This window comes from Oryx dammah, unplaced genomic scaffold (assembly GCF_014754425.2).
Source record: "Oryx dammah isolate SB20612 unplaced genomic scaffold, SCBI_Odam_1.1 HiC_scaffold_19, whole genome shotgun sequence".
Lineage (NCBI taxonomy): Eukaryota > Metazoa > Chordata > Mammalia > Artiodactyla > Bovidae > Oryx > Oryx dammah.
In genome coordinates this window covers 3,916,987-3,944,838 of record NW_024070203.1, presented here as the reverse complement: position 1 = coordinate 3,944,838, position 27,852 = coordinate 3,916,987, and the positions used below count along the sequence as shown (strand labels likewise).

At 40.4% G+C, this 27,852-nt stretch overlaps 1 protein-coding gene across 1 annotated transcript in view; it reads right to left on the bottom strand.

Moving 5' to 3' along the window:
- COL9A1 (collagen type IX alpha 1 chain) overlaps positions 1-26,321 on the bottom strand; it is an 89,933-nt gene extending 63,612 nt beyond the window's left edge. Inside the window, exons 1-7 of the mRNA XM_040261412.1 lie at positions 26,183-26,321; positions 25,614-25,687; positions 24,383-24,460; positions 24,119-24,251; positions 17,614-18,010; positions 1,795-1,878; positions 1,073-1,084 (exon numbers count right to left, since the gene is read on the bottom strand). Of these exons, the coding sequence (XP_040117346.1) occupies positions 1,073-1,084; positions 1,795-1,878; positions 17,614-18,010; positions 24,119-24,251; positions 24,383-24,460; positions 25,614-25,687; positions 26,183-26,196 (792 nt within the window). The 5' untranslated portion in view covers positions 26,197-26,321. The remainder of the gene's footprint in view (positions 1-1,072; positions 1,085-1,794; positions 1,879-17,613; positions 18,011-24,118; positions 24,252-24,382; positions 24,461-25,613; positions 25,688-26,182) is intronic.
- Between the last annotated feature and the right edge of the window lie 1,531 nt (positions 26,322-27,852).

Sequence of the window (27,852 nt, the reverse complement as noted above, 5' to 3'; positions counted from 1 at the left end):
GCAGAATCTGGGCCCCCAGAGTGGGGTCCTCCCGTCGACGGAGCTTTCAACCCAACGGGGCTTATGGGGAAGAAGGGGCCTCTTACTCATGGGGTTGGATCATGAAGATGGTGGTCACTGAATTCCTGAATTTAATCAGGAAATGCAGGTCAGCCTTTTGGATAGAGTGAGGCAGCTCAGAACCGAGGCGCGCCACACCAGATCAACTCCAGGATGGTTTTGTAGATCTGTGCGTTCAGAAGAAAACTGGGGGCCCTCTTAGGGAGAGAGAGACAGGCGAGGCCGAGAAACAGCGAGGGCCCAGCCTCTCTTCAGATCCTCCTCTTGAAGGAGGTCTGTGCACCTCGCTTCAGAAAGACGCCAAATTTCAGGCCGACCCCCGAGCGTGACTTTTATCGGTTGCAAATAGCTCCGCTTTGATGGCGCTTGACGGAAGGCTGGCCTCTGAGAGTTTGGACTCGTTTTAGGAAATGTGGGAATTTTAGGTTTTTTCTCTTCTGAATTGGGGAAAAAAAAAAAAAAAAGGCTTCTTTCATCAAGGAAACCTTGATTTTTCTAAACTCCCGGTGACCAGACAGGTTACAATGAGGTCTTTGTAAGTGAAACCTCAAACGGCGCCGCCCCCCACCCCGCCCGCCTCTGCCCCGTGCGGCCGAAATTCCGAGGTGAGCCCGGGCCGCCGCCGAGTCCACGCAGGCGGGATGCGGGGTTGCCTGGGATCGCGCCTCCCCCTGGCCGGGCCGCCCAGGACCAGGGGCGGGGAGGGGACGGAGTGGGGAGGGAAGCACGGCTGAAAATTAAAGCCCAGGCCTCCAGCCTCCTCGGGCCTCCGCGGCCCGAGCCTGCAGTGTGGGGCCCGGTCGGTGAGGGGGCGCCCGTTCTTGGACCCTCGGGGTGTCCCCTCGGGCCCCCGCCTCCCACCTGGCTCGCTGCAGGTGCGTGGCCCGAGGATGCCCGGAGCCGCGCGGCCCGCGGGATGCTCCGCACCTCCGCGCGCTTCCCCAGACGACTGCACCCCCGCCTCGCCCTGAGCGCACTTGGAACGCGCCAGCGCTTCTCGCCCCCGGCTTACCTGGTCGATGGTCTGGAGGAAAGAAGAGAAGAGGGGGGAGACAGTGAGAAGGCGGCCCCCTAAACCCGAGCACAACTTACTTGAGCCGCGCACAAGCAGAGCCCCGACAGCAGCAGTCGCAGCCCGAGGGCCCTGCGGCCCGACGCCGCCCAGGCCATGCCCGCCGCGCGCGCAGTGGCGCTTGTCCCCGCCAAGAGCGCCCCGGGAGCCGGGGATGCGAGGGGGCGCCGGCCCAGGAGGCGTGAGTTCCTCCTGTTTATGAACGGCCCCCGAGAGGGTCCCGGGGATTGGAGGAGAGCTGGCGGGCCAGAGGACGGATAGAATGACAACAGTCCCCCTTAACCCTTTCCCCGCCTCCGCCCCACCCGCCCCTGGGGACCTCATGCCGTCCCCAGAGTCTTCTCAGGTGGCCTGTGTGCCACCGAGAGCTTGAGTAGTAACCGGCATTTTCCTGGAGAGAGGCTGGGGGTTGAGGGGTCCGGGGGCTGGGGAGGGTCGTAAGCCACCCAAGCTGGATCCATACCCCTTCCGCCGCCCCCCTCCCCCGCGCAAGTGGTTTCTACCCGCCAGACTGTGGGTGGGGACCCGCGCTTCTTCAATATCTGGCCTTTGCAGCAAAAGCCCGGACTCTTTAGACAAACAGTGAGGACGGGGAGAGTTTGCGGCGGTGTAGAGAGGTAAGCTGGTTGCAAGTGGCCTTTGCAGATAGTCTAGGGACTCACCATGATCCTGGCTGGCAGCTCATGGCAAGTTTCTCTCCGGGGTCGCAGGGGGTCACAATGGATCAGCATCCATTGAAGTTCAAACTGGAGAAAGACAGCAGCCAGTCAGTTAGGTCTCTTTGGAGAACAGAAGTGGCTCATTTAAAAGGGAGATGCGACGGTAAATGTGGTCCAACTGTTGAGTCAGGTCCTCAATTCATCTCAGCGGACTAGGACTCTTGCTCCTTGAATACAGTTTTTCCAGGAGGAATGGGCTGGAAATCCTTCCCACATTTCTCCTATCATTGGATATGAATGACTTAGCTCTGCATTGCTCCAGCAGAGCCCTAGGCAGGAAACCCACCAGGGATATTTACTTCCTATTTCTGTACCCACACAGCCTTCAAGAGGTAGATTCTATTAAAATGAGTCTCAGAGAGAAGAGGTAACTGTTGCAGGCACAAGCCAATAAATGTCAGAGTCTGGATCGGAACCGAGGCCTACTGAACTTCACAGAGGACATATTCAATAAGATTTCACTCAGAAAAAAAAAAAGAAAAGAAAAAAAAAAAGATTTCACTCAGGAAAAGATTAGAAACAGACAGCAAAGAGGCGGCACCAGGAGTGAAATAGAAAAAGGGAAATTGGTCCTTGGGAGAATATACATGATAGGTATTGGCCGTGGGGTGTCTCTGCCTAAAATGCAAATAAGATCTAGAAGTGGAAGGAATGAGAGAAATCTAAGACTCAGAGAAAAAAACAAGAAAATAAAAAATACTTGAACTTTGCATAATACTAACATTTTCATTTGTTGAAGAGAGATAAAATTCCTAGACAACTAAAAGTCAGGTATGTCCTGACAGCTTCTTACATTTTAGCAGGTGCTAAGGGAGAGAGAAAAGTAGGACAGGAAAGAAATAGAAAAAAGGAAGAATGGCCAGGTCTGAATCTGAAAGCCTCAAGCGAGAAGGTATTAAAAAAAAAAAAAAAAATTGGTGTACCCAAGGGAAGCCTGCCACTAGGTACTACTCTGGCCCTCCTCACTGAGGAAGTTCCTCACCAGGCATTTCCAATCAAATCTGTATTTCTTGATCAGTTGATTCTCCTGGCATTATGCAGATGTCTAAGTAAGTGACCAGGTCCCAAAGCTAAACATAATACATCTAAATGTAAAGTAATATAAGGTAAAGTGATCTCTTTTCTCTCATCCACTAGTGATTTGCCCTCCATCCCTCTTGCCAAAAGGACTCAATGTACCAGATCTAGAATTGTTAGATGGATTTTCCCATTGTTAGAAAAGCTTCCAGAGTTGAGGTTACTAGATGAAAGATCAAGTTTGAAAAGAATGAAAGATGAACTCCTTCCCTTCTGCCCACAGAGGAAGGGAAAGTTAAACAAAAGGAGGCTTTTCATTTTATAAAGGGTTGAAAATAAGACATGAAGCCTTGATGTTCCCACACAGATGCCCCTTCTCACATGGTTCTAACTGCCCTGGAGTTCTCCTCTTCCTGTTTTTCTTCTTTCCCTCAACCCTCCCATGCCTTTTCTCCAGAAAAGGTGGACAACTAGGAAAATGAATTAATTGGGATGAAAAGAAAGCTAAAAGACATATTTTGAGATGGAAAGGTATCTACAAATTGTATGAAAATGATGACAGATGAGCATACACAGTTGTGTATTCTTGATGTGAATTATTTTTCAATAGCATATTGACATCGTACAAAGGAACTGCTTTCCAAACCACACGGTATCTTGCAGCTAAGGAAATCACTTTAATCAAACACTTTATTTTTAATCAGATTAGTCTTGTTTGCTTGGGAGGGATTTTATTTTGGTTCTGTTCTAAACTGCAGTGGAAGTTTTAAAAGGAAGATAAAAGAAAGAGTGAACCAGCCTTTCCCTTAATGATTGCTAAACACGAGGCACCACCTCCAACAGCTCTTGGAGGCCAGTCATATATGGGTAAAGGGGCTCAGAGAGGCTAAATCATTTGCCACAGGTCACATAGCTAGTAAATGTCAGAACTGGAATTCCAAATGTGCCTGACTTGAAAATAAGGTCAGCCTTCTGGGAGAATACATCCTATCTCCAGAATGAAGTATGATTTTTCAAGCAGGTAACCCTAGCACTTGGTGATTGAACATTTGCATTAAAGATGAATAGAAAAGACAGATCTAGAAATAAAAACTACATAAATTTGTTTCCAACATGTACTAGAAAACTTCAGAACTAGACTAAGAAATTTCCGTAAGACAGAAAAAATCTCTATTTGCATGCCTCTTATAGAAATATATCCGGAAACAAAATTTCTGCTGTTGCTCCTCAAATTAGCAGCTGCTTCTATATGCAGTTACATATTCATGTGTATGACAAAATATGACATATAGGAAACGTGATTTTTCTTCCTTAATGACCAGATAAGTATTTTACCAAAATAAGAAAAGGTGTCTCCCCATTCCTAACTCTGAAAATAAAAGAGACCACTCATACGATGTTATTGACTAAGTCCTTCAGAAATTGATACTAAACTGGCATTCATTGTATGCATGTGATATTTTGATTCTCAAAAATAATTCATACCTTAAACACCTTGAGAAAGTTTAATTATATGACTAACCAGGAAACCTATATCCTTTGTATAGACAGTTCATTTAAGTTAATTATTGCAAATACAAAATAATTCATTAAGCTATTTTCTCAGAAGTGTAGTCCTCTCTGGATAAATGGGTACACCTGTGTAAGTATGCCCGGGGCAGTTGTGATGCAGGATAAACGGGAATGAGATGGAATTCATTTGTGAATACAGGCAGGTTGTGACAGAGTGCCTCCCAGGTCAGAGGTTTCTGAACACATCTCTGCTTCCACATAACCACCACCTACACACTATACAATAACTGTTTGGGGGCATGCAATATTAATTCCAATTTCCATGTTAATTATTTTGAAGGCAGTTGGCAGAGTTTCCTGATAAAAGTCACTTTCATTATACATCTAAAATGTTGATTTCCACACATCTCATTTTCAAACCTGCAATCATTCTTCTCTTTGAATACCCATGGACGAAATATGTGTGACAAATATTTTAATTTAGTCCCAGTAGAAGCCAAGCACTAAGGAAATATTCTAGAGAAACCACAGATATTTTCCATTCCACAATGGAATTACAGTGTGTGACAGTTGAGAAAAAATTCTAGAAGAGAAAAGTAAAATGCTTTTTAATTTTAATTTAATTTAATTTAATTTTAATCTGTTATTTTATTTTATTTTAATCTGTTAAGCAGAACATAAAGTGCCCTAAGCCAACCTATCTTTCTCAATATAAAATACTTCTGCATTGTTTCAAGAAAAACAGTTGTGTGAGTGTAAGTACCTTACATCTGCCCAAATTCATCATTACCCAATTCTTTTCCATAAAAGGTGTAATTTGATCCCCTAAGCTAGAATAGGGTCCAGAGGACAACACATTAAAACATGGAATTTTGGCTCCAACTCTTAACTTTTATTAGGGCTAGAGATTTTAACTTATTTTTCTAGGCTATCAATAAATATTAATAAAGTACTTAAGCCTTTCATAAAAAATTAAACAAAAACTAATAGCAGACAACTATCTTATCTTCCTGAAAGAGAATTCTAATGACAAACTATAGGACTTAGCTCAATATTAAAGAGAATGGAACAAGGCTTAATTTCTTTTGCAAACTGAATTATTGAATTTTATACACAATGCCTAAAAACTAGCTCTTCAAAGATAAATTCTTAAACGAGATATGTTTCATTAACATTTTTGTCTAGACAGTACAAAAAAGGTTTAGAAAAATTACTTGAATTCACAGATTTCATGCTTCTTTTTAGTTTATGAAGAAACGTTGGTTTCTACCATCATAAGGGAACTCCTCTAGGTGAAGCTTCGTGGCAACTGAGCAGGAGGCTCTGAGTTGCCACGAAATCGAAAATCCCCCCAAGTCTATGTAGGCTAGGCCGTGCAGTTCCAGACATAGTGCTGGAATGTGGTTAAATATGTTTTACATTTGCTCATTTTTAACTCAACATATCTTCATATAACTCATTCATGCGCTTCATATTCTTCTCTGGAAGACACGAAAACATTTAGTCTATAGGACACTAACTAAGCTGAAAAACGCTTTGACAATAAATACAATGGTAGTAGAAATGAGAAAGATATATTTCTGGCTAAAGCCATCAACAAGGGTGGGGGGGTCATATAATCTGGAATACTTGAGTAGGGACCTAAAGGGCATGTAAGGTTTTCCTAAGCAGAGATCAGGAAGGTGAAGGAGGTGACAATAATTGGGCACAAGGAAAGTTATGCAGAGAGAAGGGACAGACTCGCTGTAGCAAAGAATTTTTCCCCCTTGAATTCTAAGGGAAATAATTTGAATATCATTGAGTAGATGATTAGGGGATTGTCACCAAAGTTTGTTGCTATAGGGATGAGATGAGGGAAGGTGGCCTTAATTTAGAAGGGCGTGTGAGGGAGATGATGTGGTAATAAATGCTGGTCCTTTGAGGCCTAAAGCGGTTACCGTAGCAGAGTAACAGGAAGAGTTGCACTCTGAGTTCTGGTGCGGTGTCCTGCGTATCCTCCTCTCGTGCCACATGCCCCTTCAGCTACCATCTTGTTTCCTTCCCCACTTCATACAGAGCTCGAAAGAGTGGTCTATGTTCATTGCTTCCAACTCCTCTCCCTTCCATTCTCTCTTTAACCCTTTCTGACTGGGCTTTCACTCCCAATACTCCAGTGGATCTTTTCTCAAGATCAGCTCCATTGGTTTCTAAATCCAGTGGTTAACTCTAAGTCCTCATCTTATTTGTCCCATCTACAGCATTTGAGTGAGTTGACCTTTCCATTCTCCCTGGAATACTGTTTTCCACCAACTTTCCAAGTACTACAATATCCTGGCTCTCCCCTCCACCATGGGCTGCTCGTATTGGTCTCTTTGACAGAATCATCCTCACCTCAGTAAATTCTAAATGTTGGTCGTTTGGGGCCTCAACTTTAGAGTCTCTCTATTACACTCAACTGGAGAAGGCAATGGCACCCCACTCCAGTACTCTTGCCTGGAAAATCCATGGAGAGAGGAGCCTGGTAAGCTGCAGTCCATGCGGTCTCTAAGAGTTGGGGACGACTGAACAACTTCCCTTTCACTTTTCACTTTCCTGCATTGGAGAAGGAAATGGCCACCCACTCCAGTGTTCTTGCCTGGAGAATCCCAGGGACGTGGGCTGCTGTCTATGGGGTCGCACAGAGTCGGACACAACTGAAGTGACTTAGCAGGAGCGGCAGCATTACACTCAACTCTCATTTGGTCCATGGCTTTAAGTATATATATACTTACAGCCCCCAGAGTTCTATTCCCAGCTGGACCTATCTCTTAAACTCCAGAACATATCTAACTACCTGCTCAGCATCTTCACTAAGGTATCAATCTCCTTATCAAACTTAGATATTCCAAATCAACACCTGATATTCTCACTGACACCTGCTCTTCCCCCACGGTTTTTTATGTCTCAATAAATGGAGACTCTATGCTTCCAATTACACAAAAAAATATTGGAATCGTGCATGACTCTTTCTCTGTTACACATAAAATTTCATTTGCTTTACTCCAAAAATATTATATCAGGATCTGATCACTTTGCAACACCTCCATCACTACAGGCTTGTTCTAACCCCAGACCATCCCTGCCAGAACTATTGTAGTAGTCTCTTAACAGCTCCTCTTAATAAACAAAATTGACAAATCTCTAACCAGGCTCATGAAGAAAAGAGAGAAGATATAATTAAAAAAGAAATGAAAAAGGAGACATAACAACCAATAACACAGAAATTCTAAAAGTTGTAAGAGTATTCTATGAACAGTTATTATCAATAAATTGAACCTAGAAGAAATTGACAAGTTCTAAAAACATAAAGCCTGACAAGACTAGGTCAAGAAGAAACAGATCATTTGAACAGATCTATCACTATTTCACTGTTCCAATAAATTGAAGAGGAGAGAACACTCCCAAACTCATTCTCTGAGGCCACCATCACCCTGATACAAAATCAGACAAAGATGCTACCAAAAAAGCAAATTACAGGCCATTTTTTGATGAATATATATACAAAAACAAAATATTTTGTTTTCCTCAACATAATATTAAAAAATCAAGTCCAACAATACATAAAAAGAATCATACACCATGATCAAGTTGGATTCATTCTAGGCTCACAAGGATGGGTCAACATACACAAATCAATCAATGCAATGCACTACATTAACAAAACAAAGGATAAAAATAACACAATCATCTCAATAGAAGCAGAAAAAGCATTTGACAAAATTAAGCATCCATTCATGAAAAAAATGTGTTTCAAATTTGGTACAGAGGGAGCATATCTCAACATAATAAAGGCCATTTATGACAAGCTCACAGCCAACACAATACTCAAAAGCTAAAAGTTGAAAGCATTCCTATTGAATTCAGGAGCAAGTCAAGGATGACCACTCTCATGACTTCTATTCAACATATTACTGGAAGCCCTAGCCACAGCAATCAGACAAGAAAAAGAAATAAAAAGTATCTGAATAGGAAAGGAAAAAGTAAAACTGTCACTAGTTGCAGAGGACATGATACTCTGTATAGAGAACCCTAAAGTCTCTACATAAAATCTATTAGAGTTAAGAAATTAATTTAGCAAGATAACAGGATATAAGATTAATATACAGAAATCTTTTGTTTTTTACATTAACAATAAAATGTCTGAAAGAGGAAGTAAAAAATCCATTTAAAATTGCATCAAAAGAAAAAATACCTAAGAATAAACTTAAACCAAGAAGGTGAAAGAGCTATACTCTTAAAATTGTAAAACACTGATAAGGAAATTGAAGGTGATACAAAGAAATGGAAAGATATCCCAAGCTCTTGGATTGGAAGAATTAATATTGTTAAAATAGCCATACTACCCAAAGCAAAACACAGGTTTAATGCAATCCCTATCAAAATACCCATGACATTGTTCATGGAACTAAAACAAATAATCCTAAAATTTATATGGAACCATAAAAGACACAGAATTGCTAAATCAATCTTGAGAAAATAGAACGAAGTTGGAGATATAACCCATCCAGACTTCAGACTATATTACAAAGCTACAGTAATAAAAACAATGTTGTATTGGCACAAAGGCAAACACATAGCTCAGTGTGACAGAATAGTGAGCCTAGAAATAAACCAGTCAATAAGCAATTAATCCACAACAAAGAATGTAAGAATGAGATGGAGAAAGCACAGTATTTTCAACAGGCAGTGCTGGGAAAGTTGGACAGCCACATGAGCATCAATGAAATTAGAATATTCCCTCATACCATATACAAAAAAACTTAAGATAGTTTAAAGACCTAAATATAATACCTGAAACCATAACACCTCTAGAAGAGAAAATAAGCAAAATATTCTTTGACAAAAATCATAACAATATTTTCTTAGATCAGTCTCCTAAGACAAAAGAAAACAAATGGGACCTAATCAAACTTACAAGCCTCTGCACAGAAAGAAAACCACCAACATAAAATGAAAAGACAAACTAGAAATCGGGAAAGGACATTGGTAAAAACTGCAACTTACAAGAGATTAATATCCAAAATACACAAACAGTTCATGTAACTCAATATGGGAAAAGCAAGCAATTCACTCAAAAAATGAGTTGGTCTACTTAGGTCTTCTGACATTTTTCCAAAGAAAACACACAGATGGCCAACAGGCACAGGAAAAGATACTCAATGCCACTAATTATTAGGGAAATGCAAATCAAAACTGCAATTAGATATCACTTCACACTGGTCAGAATGACCATCACCAACCAAAAAGTCTATAAGTAATACACGCTGGAGAGGGTGTGCAGAAAAGAGAATTCTCCTACATTGTTGGTAGGAATGTAAAGTGGCTCAATCACTAAGGAAAACTGTATGGAGTTTCCTTTGCAAAAGCAAAAATAGACCTACCATATGATCCAGCAATCCCACTCCAGGGTATATACCCAGAAAAAATGTAAAGCCAATGTTCCTAGCAGCACTATTTGCAATAGCCAAGATGTGGAAACAATTCAAGTGCCCATCAATAGACAATTGGTTTAAGAAGATGTGGTATACACACACAACAGAATATTAGCCACAAAAAAAGAATGAAATTTTGCATTTGCATCAGCGTGGATGGGCCTACAGAACGTTACGGTTTTAAAAGTAAGTCAGACAGAGAAATACAAATATAACTTTTATGTGGAATCTAAAAAATAATACAAGTGAAAGTGAAAGTTACTCAGTTGTGTCCAACTCTTTGCAACTCCATAGACTATACAGTCCATGGAATTCTCCAGGCCAGAATACTGGAGCAGGTAGCCTGTCCCTTCTTCAGCAAATCTCCCCAACCCAGGAATCAAACTGGGGTCTCTTGCATTGTGGGTGGATTCTTTACCAACTGAGCTATCAGGGAAGCCCACAAACTACTATACATAAAGTAGACAAGCAACAAGGATTTACTGTACAGCCCAGGGAATTACATCCAACATCTCATAATAACCTATAGAGGAAAAAAGACTATCTCAAAAAAGACCGACTCATTATACTGCACCCTTGAAACTAAGGCAATATTACAAATCAACTATACTTCAAAAAAAGGGTCTTCTCCTAAGAAGCCCCTAAATGCCCTGTCCTTTTCTCCTCCTACAATACATCGTCAAAATTCAGCCAAAGAGATGCTTTAAAAAGAAGAAAACAGGTTTCTTATCTATTCAAAATCATCTGCCAGCTCTCCACCTCACACGTGGCCTAAAAGCCGGCATGTTGACCTGCTCCCCACTCTCATGTCTGGTCACTCTCCAGCCTCAGGGCTGGCTTCTCTCCATCTCATCCCAGACACGCTGGTATCCAGGCTTGCTTCAGACACAGTGGACAACACCAACACCAGGTTTTTAACTTATTACCTCTTCTTGAAATCTTCCTCCCCTAGACCACATATATATGCTCACTCCCCCAACTCCTGCAGGTTTCTACTAAATAGTTTTTTTTTTCCCTCAAGGAGGTCATCTCTCCAAGTACTCCAATTTTCTTCTTTTTTCTCCATAGCATTTATGACCACCTGGTAATAATATAAATTTACTCATTTACTCACCTATCTCTGTCTCCTCTCCCTAGGATGAGTACAAGTACCACTGTAGCTTCAATTTCTGTCTATAACTTAGCAGATGTTTAACAAGTAGTTGTTGAATATTAAATGTACACATAGATATTGATTAAAAAACGAAGAAAGAATTGATAGTATTTGCCTTCTGATTTGATTACAGCTTAGGGAAAGCCCCTTCCCCTGTCTGGGTTTCAAGTCCTTCATGTATAAACTGAGAGGTTTGAACCACATAGAGGTAGTCACAGACTTAGTTTCATATATCTTTGAAAGACCAGGATTCTATGGAAACCATATTGTAACCTAAGAAACTAACCACACAGAGATTGCCATGAAGGGAAGTGAAAATGCCATTGAATTAATCTCTTGCCTTCTAGCCACCCAGAAGACACACAAAGATTTCTGTATGTTCTTAGCCTGTATATATTTTAAAAAAAATAGAAATACTAATAACACTGATTATTTTCAGTTGCAACCGTCTGGGCATAGCTGAGACCAATAAAAATTTTCATATTTTCAATTTTCCATTGAAAGCAAGTTTGGCCATCATTTAGGTTTTACTCTAGTTATCTTTAGCACCTTCACCCATCATGGCTTCTCCTCTGTAAGCAGCTCTTTTTTTCTGTGTGTTCCTCTTGTTTCATTGCCACCTAGTGGAAAATCTAGCTGATGTTGTTAATGTGGTCTATAGTGTAGCAGGCTTTATCTCGAAAAACTTGACAGTATTCAAAAATATTCTCATCAAATCACAACACCAAAGTGTTATAAAAAATATTTTTATGTTGAAGCTGAAACTCCAATACTTTGGCCACCTGATGCGAAGAGCTGACTCATTTGAAAAGACCCTGATGTTTGAAAAGATTGAAGGCGGGAGGAGAAGGGGACAGCAGAGAATGAGATGGTTGGATGGCATCACCGACTCAATGGACATGGGTTTAGGTGTACTCCGGGAGTTGGTGATGGACAGGGAGGCCTGGCGTGCTGCAGTCCATGGGGTCGCAAAGAGTCAGACACAACTGAGCGACTCGACTGAACTGAACTGATGGACATGTACAAGTAACACTATCATTTCTCTTGTATTTAATACTTCCAGTTGAAAGAGGATTTTTTAAAAGTATTTGTCAAAAACAACATAATAAGCAAACTTAATAGCTTAGATATTTTGTACCGTAGATATCATGCATTTCTTAAACCACTAAAAACATGACTTTCCTATAATATTTTCAAACACCAGAAATGATATTAATCACAACCTCATAGTTTATTTTTCCCATGTTATCATTCATGAAGCTCTGTTTGTTTTTACAGTTGGGAAGTTAGTAAGTATGATTTAATTCTGTGGGGTAGAGAGAAGGATGTGGCTTCTGCATCACGAGTTTTGCTAATCATATTTTCTCTGAATTTAACAAAAGTAATGTAGTGCAACCATTTGAAATATACTTTTAAAAGCATTGTATCTGTCTGATTAATCATGTTTTCTGCATTGGTTTATTCAAAACATGCATAATATAAAGGATTTGAATCATGTATTTATAAAGCCATATATACTTTCATCCTTTGGGCTTTCATCATATGGGCTTTCAAATAAGCCCAAACCCCTAGTGTACATCCTGAAAAGGTAGAAAGGCTAACTTTATTTTCTAATAGAGCTGTGCCAAATAACTCTCCTGGGCAATCTTGCTGACAACCAACAATAAAGAACCTGCCATAAAATCACATGTTTTTATGGTATGATGCCAGGAAACTGAGCTTTGCAGTGAAATAAATGGCACCAACCTAAAATATGGGCACAAAGGCATATAGAAAATATGGAATTTATTGCTATGAAATCAAACTAACCATGTGTTATAGCAGTACGTTGGGAAAAATATAAACGCTCTGAGCCCACTAAATAACCATGAATGACGTGAAGGTGTTTGAGTTGTAGTGCATGCGAGCAGCTGTCTTGAAACCTCCTGAAATTGGTTCCCTTTTCCAATTTAGAAAAGAGAAAGAGATAAAAGTTGGGCTAGATTGGGAGAAATCACAAACAGGAGCAATATAAATGAGTCTCAGCGTCAGCGCTCCCTCAAATGTCATTTTCCACTGCATTTTCATTATGCAGTTCCGAGGGCTACCTTTTGACATCAATTAATACCTTTAGAAGGAATGTTTGCTTTTCTAAAGAAAAGCAAGTGCTGATCCCGAAAAAAGTATTCAATTCATGTAGAGTGTCAAAGATTAGAAGAAATCCAATTTCATGAAGAAAAATGGAAAAATACTCTGCAACTTGTCGCTTTCATGCTATTGGCACATTTCATTTTAATTTAAAATTTCTCACAAGTAATACTGAATATTTGCTGTCTCCAATCAAGAGGGAAGTGCCCCAGCAGTACATGTCTCCTACCCCTCAGAATACTCAGATAGCACCATTTACCACCGTAAGTCTTCCAAAGGACCAGTAATTGCCAGCAACTTCAGATTACAGGCAAAGGGAGAAGATCACAGACCACAAACTAAAATAGAAACAAGAGTGTAGGGACAACTCATGGGCATTTGGGTTCGTCTGGAGACTCGCATGAGTATTTGACTATTCTTAGTCTAGAAGAGTTAGGAGTGCGGGGAAATTAATGAAGCTAGAAAAGAGGAGAGTTCATAAATACAGGAATTTCCATGTGAGAGTCCCTTTCCCTAGAACACTGGATTTATCTCATTCTGGATAAGTCTGTTCACCTCCAAATTCCTCTCACAGGCCCCTCTCCTAGGAAACAGCCCTGGACTTCACTCCTATGCCTGCCTGCCCTGACGTGAGTGAGGAGACGGTCCCTTCGTCCACTTTCCTGGTCCTAGTCAGGTTCCATTATCATTGCTCACCTGTCTCAGCCACTCAACACCCAGGAACCGGGAGAAGGAGACCTGTGGCTTGCACACAGTGCACCCAGTATAGAGGCACACAGTGAGAGTTCACTAAGTGAGCACGAGTGCGACCGATGTCTGAGGACATGTTTTCCGCTGTGTAAACTTCCTTCTTTTAGAAAAGAATCTTATCTGTCCTGCCAAGTAGATTCTAAAAAACTTATGCAAATCACAAATACCTTCCAAAATGAAAATGATGATATCCTTTACAAAGAACGGTATGTGGTTACACATATTTCTATTTTTCTCAAAGGAAAGTTAGTTGGCACAGAGAAAATAGGGAAGACGAGAAATTTTATGCCCAACACTGTTTCTCACATGCCAAGAAATCTACATGAGATTATGTCTTCAACTAAAAAAATGGAGCTAATCCTATCTGTGCTTGCTATCTTATGAAATTGTTCAAAGGATAAAGTAAGTTAATGAGAGGGGGGAAAAAAAGCACTTTTAAAACTTTAAATTGGTGTATTAGAGGTATTGAGATGCTAAAAACGCATAAATAGGATTTACTTATGTAGAATTTTGTCACCCTGATTATTTAACTTATATGCAGAGTACATCATGAGAAACGCTGGACTGGAAGAAACACAAGCTGGAATCAAGATTGCCGGGAGAGATATCAATAACCTCAGATATGCAGATGACACCACCCTTATGGCAGAAAGTGAAGAGGAACTAAAAAGCCTCTTGATGGAAGTGAAAGAGGAGAGTGAAAAAGTTGGCTTAAAGCTCAACATTCAGATAACAAAGATCATGGCATCCAGTCCCATCACTTCATGGGAAATAGATGGAGAAACAGTGGAAACAGTGTCAGACTTTATTTTTTTGGGCTCCAAAATCACTGCAGATGGTGACTGCAGCCATGAAATTAAAAGACGCTTGCTTCTTGGAAGAAAAGTTATGACCAACCTAGATAGCATATTCAAAAGCAGAGACATTACTTTGCCAACAAAGGTCCGTCTAGTCAAGGCTATGGTTTTTCCAGTGGTCATGTATGTATGTGAGAGTTGGACTGTGAAGAAGGCTGAGCACCGAAGAATTGATGCTTTTGAACTGTGGTGTTGGAGAAGACTCTTGAGAGTCCCTTGGACTGCAAGGAGATCCAACCAGTCTATTCTGAAGGAGATCAGCCTTGGGATTTCTTTGGAAGGAATGATGCTAAAGCTGAAACTCCAGTACTTTGGCCACCTCATGTGAAGAGTTGACTCATTGGAGAAGACTCTGAAGCTGGGAAGGATTGGGGGCAGGAGGAGAAGGGGACGACAGAGGATGAGATGGGTGGATGGCATCACAGACTCAATGGATGTGAGTCTGTGTGAACTCTGGGCGTTGGTGATGGAGAGGGAGGCCTGGCATGCTGCGATTCATGGGGTCGCAAAGAATCAGACACAACAGAGCGACTGAACTGAACTGAACTGAACTGATGTAGAATTTCCTACTTCTTTGTCTTATACAGAGTAAAAATTGAGGAATACATTTTGGTGACAACTTTGGGCTTCCCGGGTGGCTCAGATAGTAAACTGTCTGCCTGCAAAGGAGGAGACCCAGGTTCGATCCCTGGGTTGGGAAGATCCCTTGGAGAAGGAAATGGCAACCCACTCCAGTATTCTTGCCTGGAAAATTTCATGGATGGAGGAGCTGGTAGGCTACAGTCCATGGCATTGCAAAGAGCCGGACACGGCTGAGTGACTTCACTTTCACTTTTGAAGTTGACATTGTCACTGCCTATCCTTGGGTGTAAGTAGGGTTTGGAGGGCCTATGACCTTGCTCTATTTTAGTCACCACACCACATCATCAAATATGAAACTTTAATGAGACTTTACGCTCAAGTCTCTTTTGGGTTTCCTTGTGATGGAGCCAGAATTCAGTATGAAAGGAAAAAATTGCTCATGCCTGTTGCAAATACTTTTAACATGGACAGTGTGCTGATTCTGAAAAGCTCCTTGGTGGGCCAAAAGCAAACGTAACTCCAGCTGCCAGGTATTTTGTTGCATTCCTGCTCATGGCAGAATAAAATCAAAGATAACTGGTCCTAACTGCTCTCCACCATGATGTGAGACTATACTTGGCAGATAACCCACAGTTAGCTGTGACTGGCTAGACTATAACATAATTAATAATACTACGACTTTACTGCTGTGGCCATTAGACAGCTTAATAGCATCCTAGCATGTAGATTTCAGAATTATAATGCTGACATATTTTTCAAGAACAGTAAATTAAATCAATTATACAAGTGCTTGATTGATAGTCATCACAGTGAAGATGTACTCTAAAGTCTCCTTCCCCTCGCTTATGGTCCCCAGAAGTGACACAAACATGGCAGAGGCTGTGTTGTCTGAAGGCCACCCCAGTGCCATTGCAAAGATCTTGCTGCACAAAATGTCAAGACGGCACACCGGTGGTCCCATTGGTTTTCTAACCCAGGCACTTGAGGTGTGATATCTCATTAGCTGGAGAAATACTTGCTCAAGTGTCTACAAGCCAGAGCAGTAATGTGGCAGTTATCAATTGCTTCCTGTCCATCACAGAATATAGAAATTTCACACTACCCTTCACACTAATCACAATTCTTCCCTTGAAAATAGGTTATTTGAACAATTCCATTACTGAGATGCCTGCTAACCTTTCTTTCTTTGGAGAAGCATGCAGGAACCATTCAAAATCATTGTGTCACCCCTGCTACACCCCATGATATGAGTTCCGTGACTAGAATTTAACAACTCTGTACCAGAGAGAGAGCAGAGAGTATAGAGGATCAAGCATTTGTTTATTGAGCTCTAAATTCTTGAGTTTTTTCTAAAAGATCACTTGCCCTGTAAGATTTAGTTTTTAATTTTCTGTAATATTATATAATATCCTTTTAAAGGATAACTCAGTGCAAGTTTAACAATTCAAAATGATAGAACTATATGGTACTAGTTGGCACAAGTTTATGTGTCCTTATGTAATTCCTTATCCTTATGTCCATAGGTCTCTACAGCAAAATCACAAACAGAGCTCTAAAATCCTTTACTTTCATAATATGTCAAGCAAGACTTGATCGCTTCTAAATAAAGAAATATTGTGCCATCTATATCATCTCTACATTTTCTGGGTCAGATACCATATGACTTCCTAACCTCACCTCTCACATGCTGCAATTACTACCTCTGACCCCCTCTACACCCCCTCACACACATACTCACATTTTTACATGTACACTTCTTCCAAACCATCCAGGCTCCCAATCTTTGAACATGGTTTATTTCCTCTCTATCTCTTTTTTCTTTCATTCTAGCTCTCAGCTAGAATGCACTTTCTCCTCTTTTTTTTTTTTTACCAATTCAAATCCTTCCATGTCAAGCTCCATTGCTTCTGAGAAGAATGGGATTCTTGATTAACTAAATCTACCATTCATCTTAACTTTACTTTGAATATGGCCATTGGTTATTTATACATAATATGTATCACACCAATGTGGGTTTTTGCAGGTTGCCTCAAAGGATTCTGGGTGCTCCAGGTGGTCATGTAGCATCTTCCAAGTAGACTTTCAGCTACTCAAGACCAGGAGCTGTCTACTCAACTGGCTCTGCTTCCCCGATTCCATACTATGCTCAAAGAGGCATTAAAGACATTTTGAAAAACTGATTGAAAAACCTTTTTAAAAATGAATAACTGCCCATTGTTTAAGATATTCAGGTGATTTTTAAAGATGCTGAGGTCTTAATTTTCACCATTCTGGATTCGTTTTAATCTCCCTTAGTGTGTGGCTGTATACTTACCGGAACAGAAACTTGAGGATTATCCACAAGCTTTCCCAGCACAGCAAAGCCATCGACATCAATTTGACCTCTTGGCTTTATAGGTAAGGACTCAATTCTGTTGCAGTCAATGAAAAGAGTTGCACTCCTCCTTTCCACACCAATCATGATCTTATGCCACTGGGAATCAAACAAGGAGGGCAAATTCGAAAAGGCTGCAGTTTGGAGACTTCCATCCAGCCCCTTGTATGAAAATGAAACAGATTTTGTTTGGCCATTAATCTTCACGCCAACTTGCTCCTTCCCTGAGGAATCCTGAATCTGCCAAATGCTCCAGTGCTTTTCAAGTGTGCTTCCAGTCATCCGAAAAGTGGTTAGAAAGGAGTATTCTTCAGGCAGCCCACTGGGATATAAATGCCTGAGTAAAATTTTAAGACAGTAAATATAACTCTTGTTTTTTGTACTCAGGTGTATTACCATATTTCCTAGTTATGCTATTTTAGATTCTAGACCTACGGAAACACCACAGTGTGAAACCCATGTGCTAGTTGTTCTTTCATGACTGTTCATAAAGACCTTTACTGAAGTCCATTCATGCGCATTAAAGTTCCATCTTAAAATACACATTAAATACAAAACTCCCTCATAGCTGAGTAAGGTCCCCAAATGCCACATAATTTCAACAATGTTACTATTTATGCTACCTAAAGAGCTACTGTTCAGCAATCCCACCTCAAAAACACATTCTGCCAAAAAACACATTCTTGCAAAGTTCTTGGCAACATTCTTCCACAAATGACAGAAGAGAACATTTGAAATCCAAATCAGCTCTACCAATTTACATGGTTAATTAAAGCAGGTTCTTAAACTTTTATTTTGATGTAACATGTTAAGATTAATTGTTATTTTCATAATTGTTTGGATCTTTTCCTCCCCAAATATAACCTAGACTCACATAAGCATTTTGAGGACCGGTCACTTGCAGACGGGTGAGATCAGGCCCTTCACACTGAGCATGCTTGTCTTTTCCAGGAACTTCAAAGTATGAAGTTAAAGTGACAGCTGGTTGCTTGTCAGTGGACGTGCGACAGGGGAAAGGTGTCCAGTTCTTACTTCTCTATTGCAACCCAGTTGTTCCCCAATCTGCCAGTTAAAACGGTGGCCCCTTCCTAATTTACTGCTTTAAGTGGCAGCAGTAAGACGTCAGTGTCCCTCCTGCGTCCTCCTCATCTTTGGAGGCAGCCGTCTGGAGCACCATCAGCTACTTGGGTGGTCTTCTCTTGAAACCAAGCGGCTCAAGGCTGAAGACCACATTTTTAAAAATCAGGACCTAGTAAATGCAAATATCACCTTCACATCTCTATCTTCAAGGTTATATCATTCTACTTTGCTCCTCATAAGCATAGAAAAATTATTAAGCGAAGGATAAATCTTAGGAAAAGTGAACTCGCTCAGTTGTGTCTGACTCTTTGCAACCCCATGGACTTTAGCCTACCATGCTCCTCCTTCCATGGGATTTTCTAGGCAAGAGTACTGGAGTGGGTTGTCATTTCCTTCTCCACAGGCTCTTCCTGACCCAGGGATTGAACCCGGGTCTCCTGCATTGTAGGCAGACGCCTTATCATCTGAGCCACCAGGGAAGTTTAGGAAAACTAGATGCCAATTAATTTTGTTTGACATTGCTTAAAACAGTTATGGACCAGGACCCAAAGCCTCAGATAACCTTCCTTCAGATCATACTCCAGTTTATAGCCCTCTTCTGTGTAAAGAAGAAAAGATAAGAAGAAATATCTAAGTGGATAGTGATTTATGTATTACACACTAATATGGTGGTGGTCATTTAGTCACTAAATTACGTCTGACTCTTGCGACCCCATGGACGGTAGCCTGCCAGACTCTTTTGTTCATGGGATTTTCCAGGCAAAAATACTGGAGTGGGTTGCCAGTTCCTTCTCTGGGGGAATCCTTCCAACCCAGGGATCGAACTCAGGTCTCCTGCATGTCAGGCAGACTGTATTCTGATTGAGCCACCTGGAAAGCCCCAACACATATAAATGTATTGTGTTGCCATATGTGCAATGCCAGTTACATTAAGATATATTCTTGGGGTCAGAAATTCCTAAACCAAAAAACACCTCAGTTCCAAGAACGTTTAGCTATAAGTGAAAATATTCAACTTGCTATGATTTTCTGTCTTTAGCTATAAAATGTTATCATCTTTATTATAGCATAAGCAAACATATAACTTTTTTCACTTCAAATATTTTTGCAAATCGTCAATAAAATGGGTCAAATAGGTCAACAAATGTCATTGTTTTGTTAGTTTTACAAAGCTAACAAAAATTGGAAACTTTTCTTTTGAGTACTCTTATAGGCTGCAGTCCGTGGGGTCGCTAGGAGTCGGACATGACTGAGCAACTTCACTTTCACTTTTCACTTTCATGCATTGGAGAAGGAAATGGCAACCCACTCCAGTGTTCTTGCCTGGAGAATCCCAAGGGCAGCAGAGCCTGGTGGGCTGCCATCTATGGGATCGCACAGAGTCAGACACAACTGAAGTGACTTAGCAGCAGCTGCATCCAAGTACTTCTTTTAGCCATTGTTTTCTAACATGACTGGCTTTTATTCATAAGACTGGGTGGATTTCCTTTGTAGCTTTTATTTTTAACTGGTTACTGATGATGCTTATTATTCTCTTTGAAAGGCTTTCAATTCTCTACATATATTTTATATCTGTCACGTGCATGGGAGGTTTAAACATGTACATTTAAAAAGATTCACTTTGGAGCTAAAGAAGAAAAAACATATACAGCAACTATTTACTATCCTATTTTCCCCAGATGGGGATGTCTAACATACATATTTCAATATTTTTTAATATAAGTTATTTCCTTTAAGATTTTTCAGACTATACCTATTCCAGAGAGCCCTCTAAAATAAGAGGTTCACTAATGACAGTTTAAGATACTGCCTACTGTGTAATTATAAAATCTTACAGAACATTATACATCTCATTTAACCAACTAAGTTAATTTAGAACTAGGAGATACATTTTAAAAGTTTTATTCAATAATGAAATTTGGCAATTTTGCAATTTAAATTACAGATATAGTCTTTTGAGTATTCTTTTCAATAATTGATGTGAATTTAACTGGATACTTAAAGAATTGGGGCAGGTAGTTAAAAATAGTTGTTGTTGAGGTGTGAGGTTTTCCAAGAAAAAGGATAAACCCTCATGCTTTGTCTCTTCTTACTTAAACCATTAACTTCCTAGGCTTTTAAAAACCTGTGTGTTACCTATTATTTGTTTAAAGATGTACTGGGGAAGGCTGTAGAATTTCATCAAAGAAAACAACTCTATTTGTTTTGATTCTAGAAGTCACAGTAACTTCTTCACATGACTCCTTCGCAAAATGACTCCTTCGCAAAGACATTAGGAGGTTAACTGAGGGATCTCTCCCAATTTGTGCTTCATCAGATTTTTTCTGGTAAATAAGCAAAGAGGTTATGTTGAAGGTAGGGTATGATAAAATGTCTTCATTTACTTCTGACTAGGTCATGTAATGATACTTTTTTTTTTTTTTACTGGGAGATGGTTGGGGTCACTAGAAAACAATTCATTTATGGACATATTAAGTCAAGTGTATCCAACTCTCTCTCTCGATATATGTGAAAATAATATGTGTGTATACAAATATAATCAAGATTGTCATGTTATTAATCTTTCAGACTAAGTTAATGCATTAAAAGGTAAGAGGAGAAACATATAAGAAGAGAAAATTCCTTTTAGTGTTCAAATTGGTTATATATGTACATGTACTTGTATATACCTAAGACCATTTAAAAGTCCTCACAAGTCTAATTCATAGAACAGTTAGTCCCGTTGTCTTTTTTGGATCCCTAAGAGTCTGTTCTTGAAAATATGCTATGCACTTCGGTAAGTAAACTGGACAGCATACATAATTTAAAAGAGGCTGAATCTAGAAATGATTAATTTCATTATGTTACAATCTGCACAGAATATCTTAAAAGGAGAATCATACAGTTTGAATAAAAGATAAGAAGTCCTTGGACCATGGAACATTTGTTTATGACCTTAACCCATGACAAGCTAAAAATTGTATTTGTTGCTGCAAACAAACAACATGTCTGAAGCACGAGATGAGAATGTAAAACTCTTATGCCTAAAATAAAGAATTAAAAGCATCAAAATTATGTGGTTATGAATATTTTTTAAAAATTGAAAAGATAAATAACCACAAATTATTATTCTATCATGTTAGCTCCATGTGCTATAGTCTTCCTCCCACAAAAATCAGCCTATATTCTCCAGCAGAGAAATCCAAGTCAGAATGGTCTACTGCATGCATGATTTGAGAACAAGTCCAGTTTCTGCCTTTTTTAAGCAGGACTGCTTGGACTTCCCTGGCGGCTCAGATGGTAAAGCATCTGCCTACAATTCGGGAGACCTGGGTTTGATCCCTGGGTTGGGAAGATTCCCTGGAGAAGGAAATGGCAACCCACTCCAGTACTATTGCCTGGAAAATCCCATGGACAGAGGAGCCTGGTAGGCTACAGTCCACGGGGTCGCAGAGTTGCACACGACTGAGCGACTTCAGCTGGTTGATGCAGGGCAACTCAAAAAGAAAGAGTCCACTAAGGTGAAAAGGCCCCATCAGCACCTCTGCCCTCTAGTGCTTTCCACTATTACAGTAAACACTTCACCAATGTCCCTGTGCACCGGACTCTCCTGGAGCCCTCTCAGTTTAGCAACGTTTACTCTTCATGGCAACCAGTGGCATTGTTATTATTATTCCTAATTCTAACCTGAGGGAACTGGGTCAAAGACAGTTTAAGCAACTTGCCCAAGGGGCTCCATCCATCTCAACCCTGGTTCTCCTCCTTCCCTTTTTTTTCTTTCTCCTACTCTCTTCTACTTCCTTCCTCCTTCTTCCCTCATATCTTAATAACTAAAACAAGAGCCTTTAATCTTTGTGGGGACAGGGAGTCAGAAAGATAGAGAATATGGGACATTAGTTGTAGCCTATGAAAAATATTTCATGACCGCCTTAGGTGCTTAAAGAAAAACAAGACAAGCAGGAGGAAGGAAGCCTGCATGACCTTCACCTCTGAACTTAGAGTTAATGACGGTCCAGACAATACCTTAAATTTAGAGAAGAAAGGTCAGCATTAGGGTCTGGTGTCCTGTTCAATTATTTTATTAAAGAAATAAAAATCAGAGTATTCTAAAGCTTACTTAAGAATACATCCATCTCTTCGGTACATGAAAAGAAAATATATAAAAAATCCAAATGTTGATCTTTCCAAACACAACTGGTTTCCAGGGTCACTATGGGGTAGTGGTTAAAGGCACAGCCCCTGAATCAATTCTGCCTGGATTTCAATCCTCTCAGCACCTCCTCAACCTGTGATGTTATGCAAGCAACTTAAACTTTCTGGCCTCAGTTTGCTCCTCCATGAAATATGGATAAAAATGTCCCCACCACAAAACTGTAATAAGGATGCAATTTGATGTTGATTGGTAAATCTAGGAAAAGAGCTTATACAGTGTACTATTATTGTTTTATAAAATATAATATGTTCAAAACATGAATTTCTATATGCAGTCTGGAACTATATCAGAATATCCTAATTTTACCAAAATTTTCATTATTATAAACACTTAGCATTTCTATGATATTCTTTTGCTGTTCTAATTAGTCGTTATTTACCTTTACATCTTAATTTCTATCGACGTCTTAATTTTCTTGTTCATATACTAAAGAAATCTTAACCACATTTTTTACCTAAAACATTCCATCAGTATCAACATCACATTTAAGGTATTTAGGTGATATAAAGCTGAAACCCTGAAGCTCATTTATAACAATGTCATGACTCAATACTTAATACATGCATTAAAACATCTCAGTTATAAATTATTATGAATTATTATAAATTATTTAAAGAAGGAAAAAGCTTAGATCCAGAGAAGGAGATACAGAATTTTTTAAAGTATTATCGCTGCCATTGTTTCTCTTATCATTATTCTAGTTTTAGTTTTGTCTGGGTCCTGCCAGGAGCCAAGCGTTGGATGTGTGGATCTATTTCAGCACCGGGATACTTGAACAGCGCCATTGTGAGCCTTCTAACCACTGGGTGGTTTCTAGTTAAATTTATGCTTAACCCCTGGCACTTTTCACAGAGGGTCCTTTCAGGCAAAACCCAGACAAATTATAGAAAAACAGAGAGCAAAGTAATAAGAACATGTCCTGAATCAATGTATAATAGTCTCAGTGATTTTTTTTTTCCTGGAATGGAAAGAAAATTACACACTGAAAACATGAAAAGCATTCACATATTTGGGCACTAAAGATAGGTAGGTAAATAAATTCCTTCATCTTTAAATAAAATCATGATCCAAGAATTATTGAGCTGGGAAAGACTCTCTAACATTGGATAGATTTTCATTTTTTAAACTGTGTTTGAAGCAAATAACTAAATCAAGTATTTTTTTTTATATTACCTGGTTGGAATCCTGAAGTCTACATTATTTCCCAACTTGTAAGCCACCTGTAAGGCAGTTGATCCAACTACCCTCTGGATAGCTCTTCTGGATGCTGCTTTATCTATCTGGAACTGAGAAATCAAGTCAAATCCTACAGAAGGGGAACACAAGATAAAAGTAAAATGAGACTGGTTTCATTCCTCTCCAGAGCCTTTCCAAATAAAAGGTGTATCAGGTAGATTTATAGAAAGCATACACTGCTTTCTATACACTGCTGCTCACCTGGTAAATCATCTTGTCCAATCCTGACCTTTGGACAGAGTTCGTTTTCACCATTGGAATTTGCATTAACCGGGAACCCTGCAAGAGAGATAGCATGTCACCTTACCTCAACCCCTACAGAGATCATAAGAATATACCAATAATAATAAGAGCCGAGCAACTATTTAAAGTGCAATATTATACTAAACAGCTTCATTGCTAGTAGTATATTTGGCTTTAACTCTACAACTCTATGATTATAATTTCTTCATATTCAACCCATCCTGGGTTGAAGACGCAAAGTTGCTTTAATAACATGTGTTGGGAAAGTGTTCCCTTTGGGGAAGTTTGGAATTTGTTCTTTTTGGAACCACATCTTCATGATGTTCTGAATGGCACATTGTCAAAGCCTATTTGGTTTGGGCTAGAATATATTGCTTTAAGCATGGTAAACTTTAGAAATCCCGAGAGAATCCAGAGCCAATTCAATGGTACTTCTGAAGAGTGCAGTTCTTAAGAATCTTTGTCAAGTAGAGGAAGGAGCTGAGGATTTCTTAGGATTCTCTAAGCCTAGATAAATAGAGAGAATGCACTTGATTTCATAAATTTCTTCTAAGAGATCAAATAACTGTTCCAACTGGAATACTACCAGCATCTTAGAATGGGGAAGAGTAGTGAGGAGAAGAAAAGAAATCATGCGAATTAAACCCTCAATCACAAGGGGGATGAAAAATCCTAGAATGAAATTTGGTGCTTCTTAGCAAGTAAAAGATTGTAGGGAGGGCCACTTTTTTCAACAACACAAAAGGCTTCTTGTAACTGTCCAAACCAGTGCCCTTCTGGGACTCACCTGGTGACAGACACTTCCTAGATTTCAGAAAAAGAGTTTTCCAGTTACATAGCTTTGGCCTGCAATTTCACTACATCAAACACACTCTTTCTACCTCATCTGACTTCAGACTATTGGCTTCTATCTATTCATCCATCCACCCATTCATCTATCTAACATTACCAACCGCCATCTGAACCAGGTAGCTGCTGGGCTAGACACAGGTTAGGTTTCCTGCCCAGCTGTGGTCACAGCCAGGACTTCTCAATAGGCAGCACTGAACACGGCCATAAAATACACCCACAGCCAAACAGGGTGGAAGCAGGATGTAGAGGACCCTGGCTGCCTCACTCAGCCACAGGCCTGCCCAGTCCTTTCAGGGAACAAGTAGTATTTTGAAATCGAGAAACCGGGACCTCTTACTTGGGTGACGCTTGACAGTCACTGATGCCCAGGTCCCCAGGAAACTGCATACAAAGAAGAGAACTGGAATTTTCCTAAAGAAGAGAGAAGAAAAATGTCTCAAACAGGAGTCCTTCCAGGTGGGGACTATGGCACTATTTTAAAAGTGGCACACCTGATGAATGCAGGTGACTGGTCCTCAGTCTAGTTTACTTTTTTCCATTTTCTTTATTAAATTCAATTGAGAGAGTTAATGAATTCTCAATTTCCCAACTTCTAAAATGATCGCAAGACGACTGGTTTTCCCTGTCTCGCTTTCTCCATACCTACCTGTCTTGCTGTTTCTACACCTCTGTCTCTGTCTCAGCTTTCTTTCATCTTCTTTTCTGCCTCTCCATTTCGGTGGCTGTCCCTCTTCTCTCTCTCATTTTTGCTCTTTTCTTGCTCTCTCGTCTATCTCTCTGTCTCCCTCCTCTCCCCTCTCCCCCTTCTCTCCTCCCCTCCTACCTCTACCGTAAAAACACAGACCCCTGGCTCTGAGCGCCCCCAGTCCAGTCTCCTCACCACTGCTTTCCATCTCAAAGTCTTACCATAAGCTCTTCATTTTCCCAACTGGCTTTCCTTCGTTGCCAACAGTCCCAGTGAAGATGGGACTATAGGGGAGTCGATACTCCCCCAAGACCCCTTCAGTGCCACCCCAAGGCTGCCAGCTTTGGTCCCTCCTGCCCTTGTGAGGGCTAACAGCAAAGGGAGTGGACCAGAGGCATCCAGTGGTACTTTAAGGCAAAGCAGAGGGAAGGGGTGGGGAGATGCTGCCCAGTAAGGCCAGGCCTAGTCAGGGGTGTGCCCCCAAAGCTAATGAGGTTATACTGAAGGAGGGACTAGCAAGGGAACATTTGCTGAAAAGAAAAAAAAAATCAGGATGTGGACAAGTTCACAGGCAAGCTGCTATAAGGACACAGTGGAAACTTTGAGAACTGCTATAGGAATACAGTGGAAGCTTTTAGAGGAAAGTAAGGATGTGGGGGTTCACAGGGGCCCCGGTGCCCAGTCAACCTTGTTTTGAATCTCTGTTTGTTCTGACACTCTTCAGTTGTATGTCCTCCAGCAAATTAGTTAATACGTCTGTTGCTCTGTTCCTTAACTGCAAAACAAGTTGAAAATAGTTACCCCCAAACAGTTGTTTAGAGAATTAAACTGGATAGCAAGCAGAGTCTTGCACCTGGTTCAGGAGAACCATCATTATTCCCATCATCATTGTCATTGTAGTTAATATTTCACCATGCGTTCCCTTCTATTGAAAGTACTTGAAGCCTGATAACATTTAGTTTTCGTGACATTATAAGGTAAGACTAAAATTATTCCCACTTTAGAGGTGAGAAAACTGAGGCACAGAAAATGAAGTAACTTGTAACTTCAAAGTTGCACAGCTAATTTACTCAACACTTGATGTCTGGAGAGCCTGATAAAATCTCAAGCCCCAGGTCTTATTTCTTCCTAAACTCTATAGTTACAGTACGAGTTGAGCAGAATATTCTTGGAAATCCGCAACATTTTATGCTCTAAAAACAAGTTGAGTGCAAGTTACGTGGAACACAGATCTGGAGAGAGAGATTTCTATCAGTCCCGTGTCAGACATACCCACATTTTCCCAGAACCTGAGCAGGTCAAGAGTGAGTCCCCACCCCACCCACTCAGGACGGTCCAGCCCAAACTCAAGGACTTTCAGGGACAGAGGATCTAAAAATCCTAACGAGCCATGGTATCTAGCATGAAGTAGTTTTGCTTCCTCGACATTTCTCTAATTTTTAAATTAACTAAATTTTTGTTTCACTGCAAAATGAGCAGTGTTTCTTCTTATGCTTTGTTTGTTCCCCTTGCCCCACCTCAAAAAAAAAAAAATCCTTTCCTCTCCTGCCTCCCTCAGTTCACTGAAGGGTTTGGCTGAGGAGACGGGAGCTAGGCAAACTCCACCACCCATTTGCTTTCCATTGCTTTTCTACTCATGACCTACCTGTTGGAGTCCTGTTTCCCCACAGCGCTGGGACATCCATTTCCTCATGTTGTTTGGAGTTTTCCATGCATCCTTGTCATTCTCCTTCCATCTATCCAAGACGATTTCCTTGGGTAGCCCTTTTGGTTGAGTCACAGAATTACAGATGGTCCTGCCTTAGCTTACTCTTAAAAGTCAACCAGGGCTTATCCTACATAAATGGAGCCATTTACTGGCCCAGAGAACTGACTCTCTAGATAAACCTCA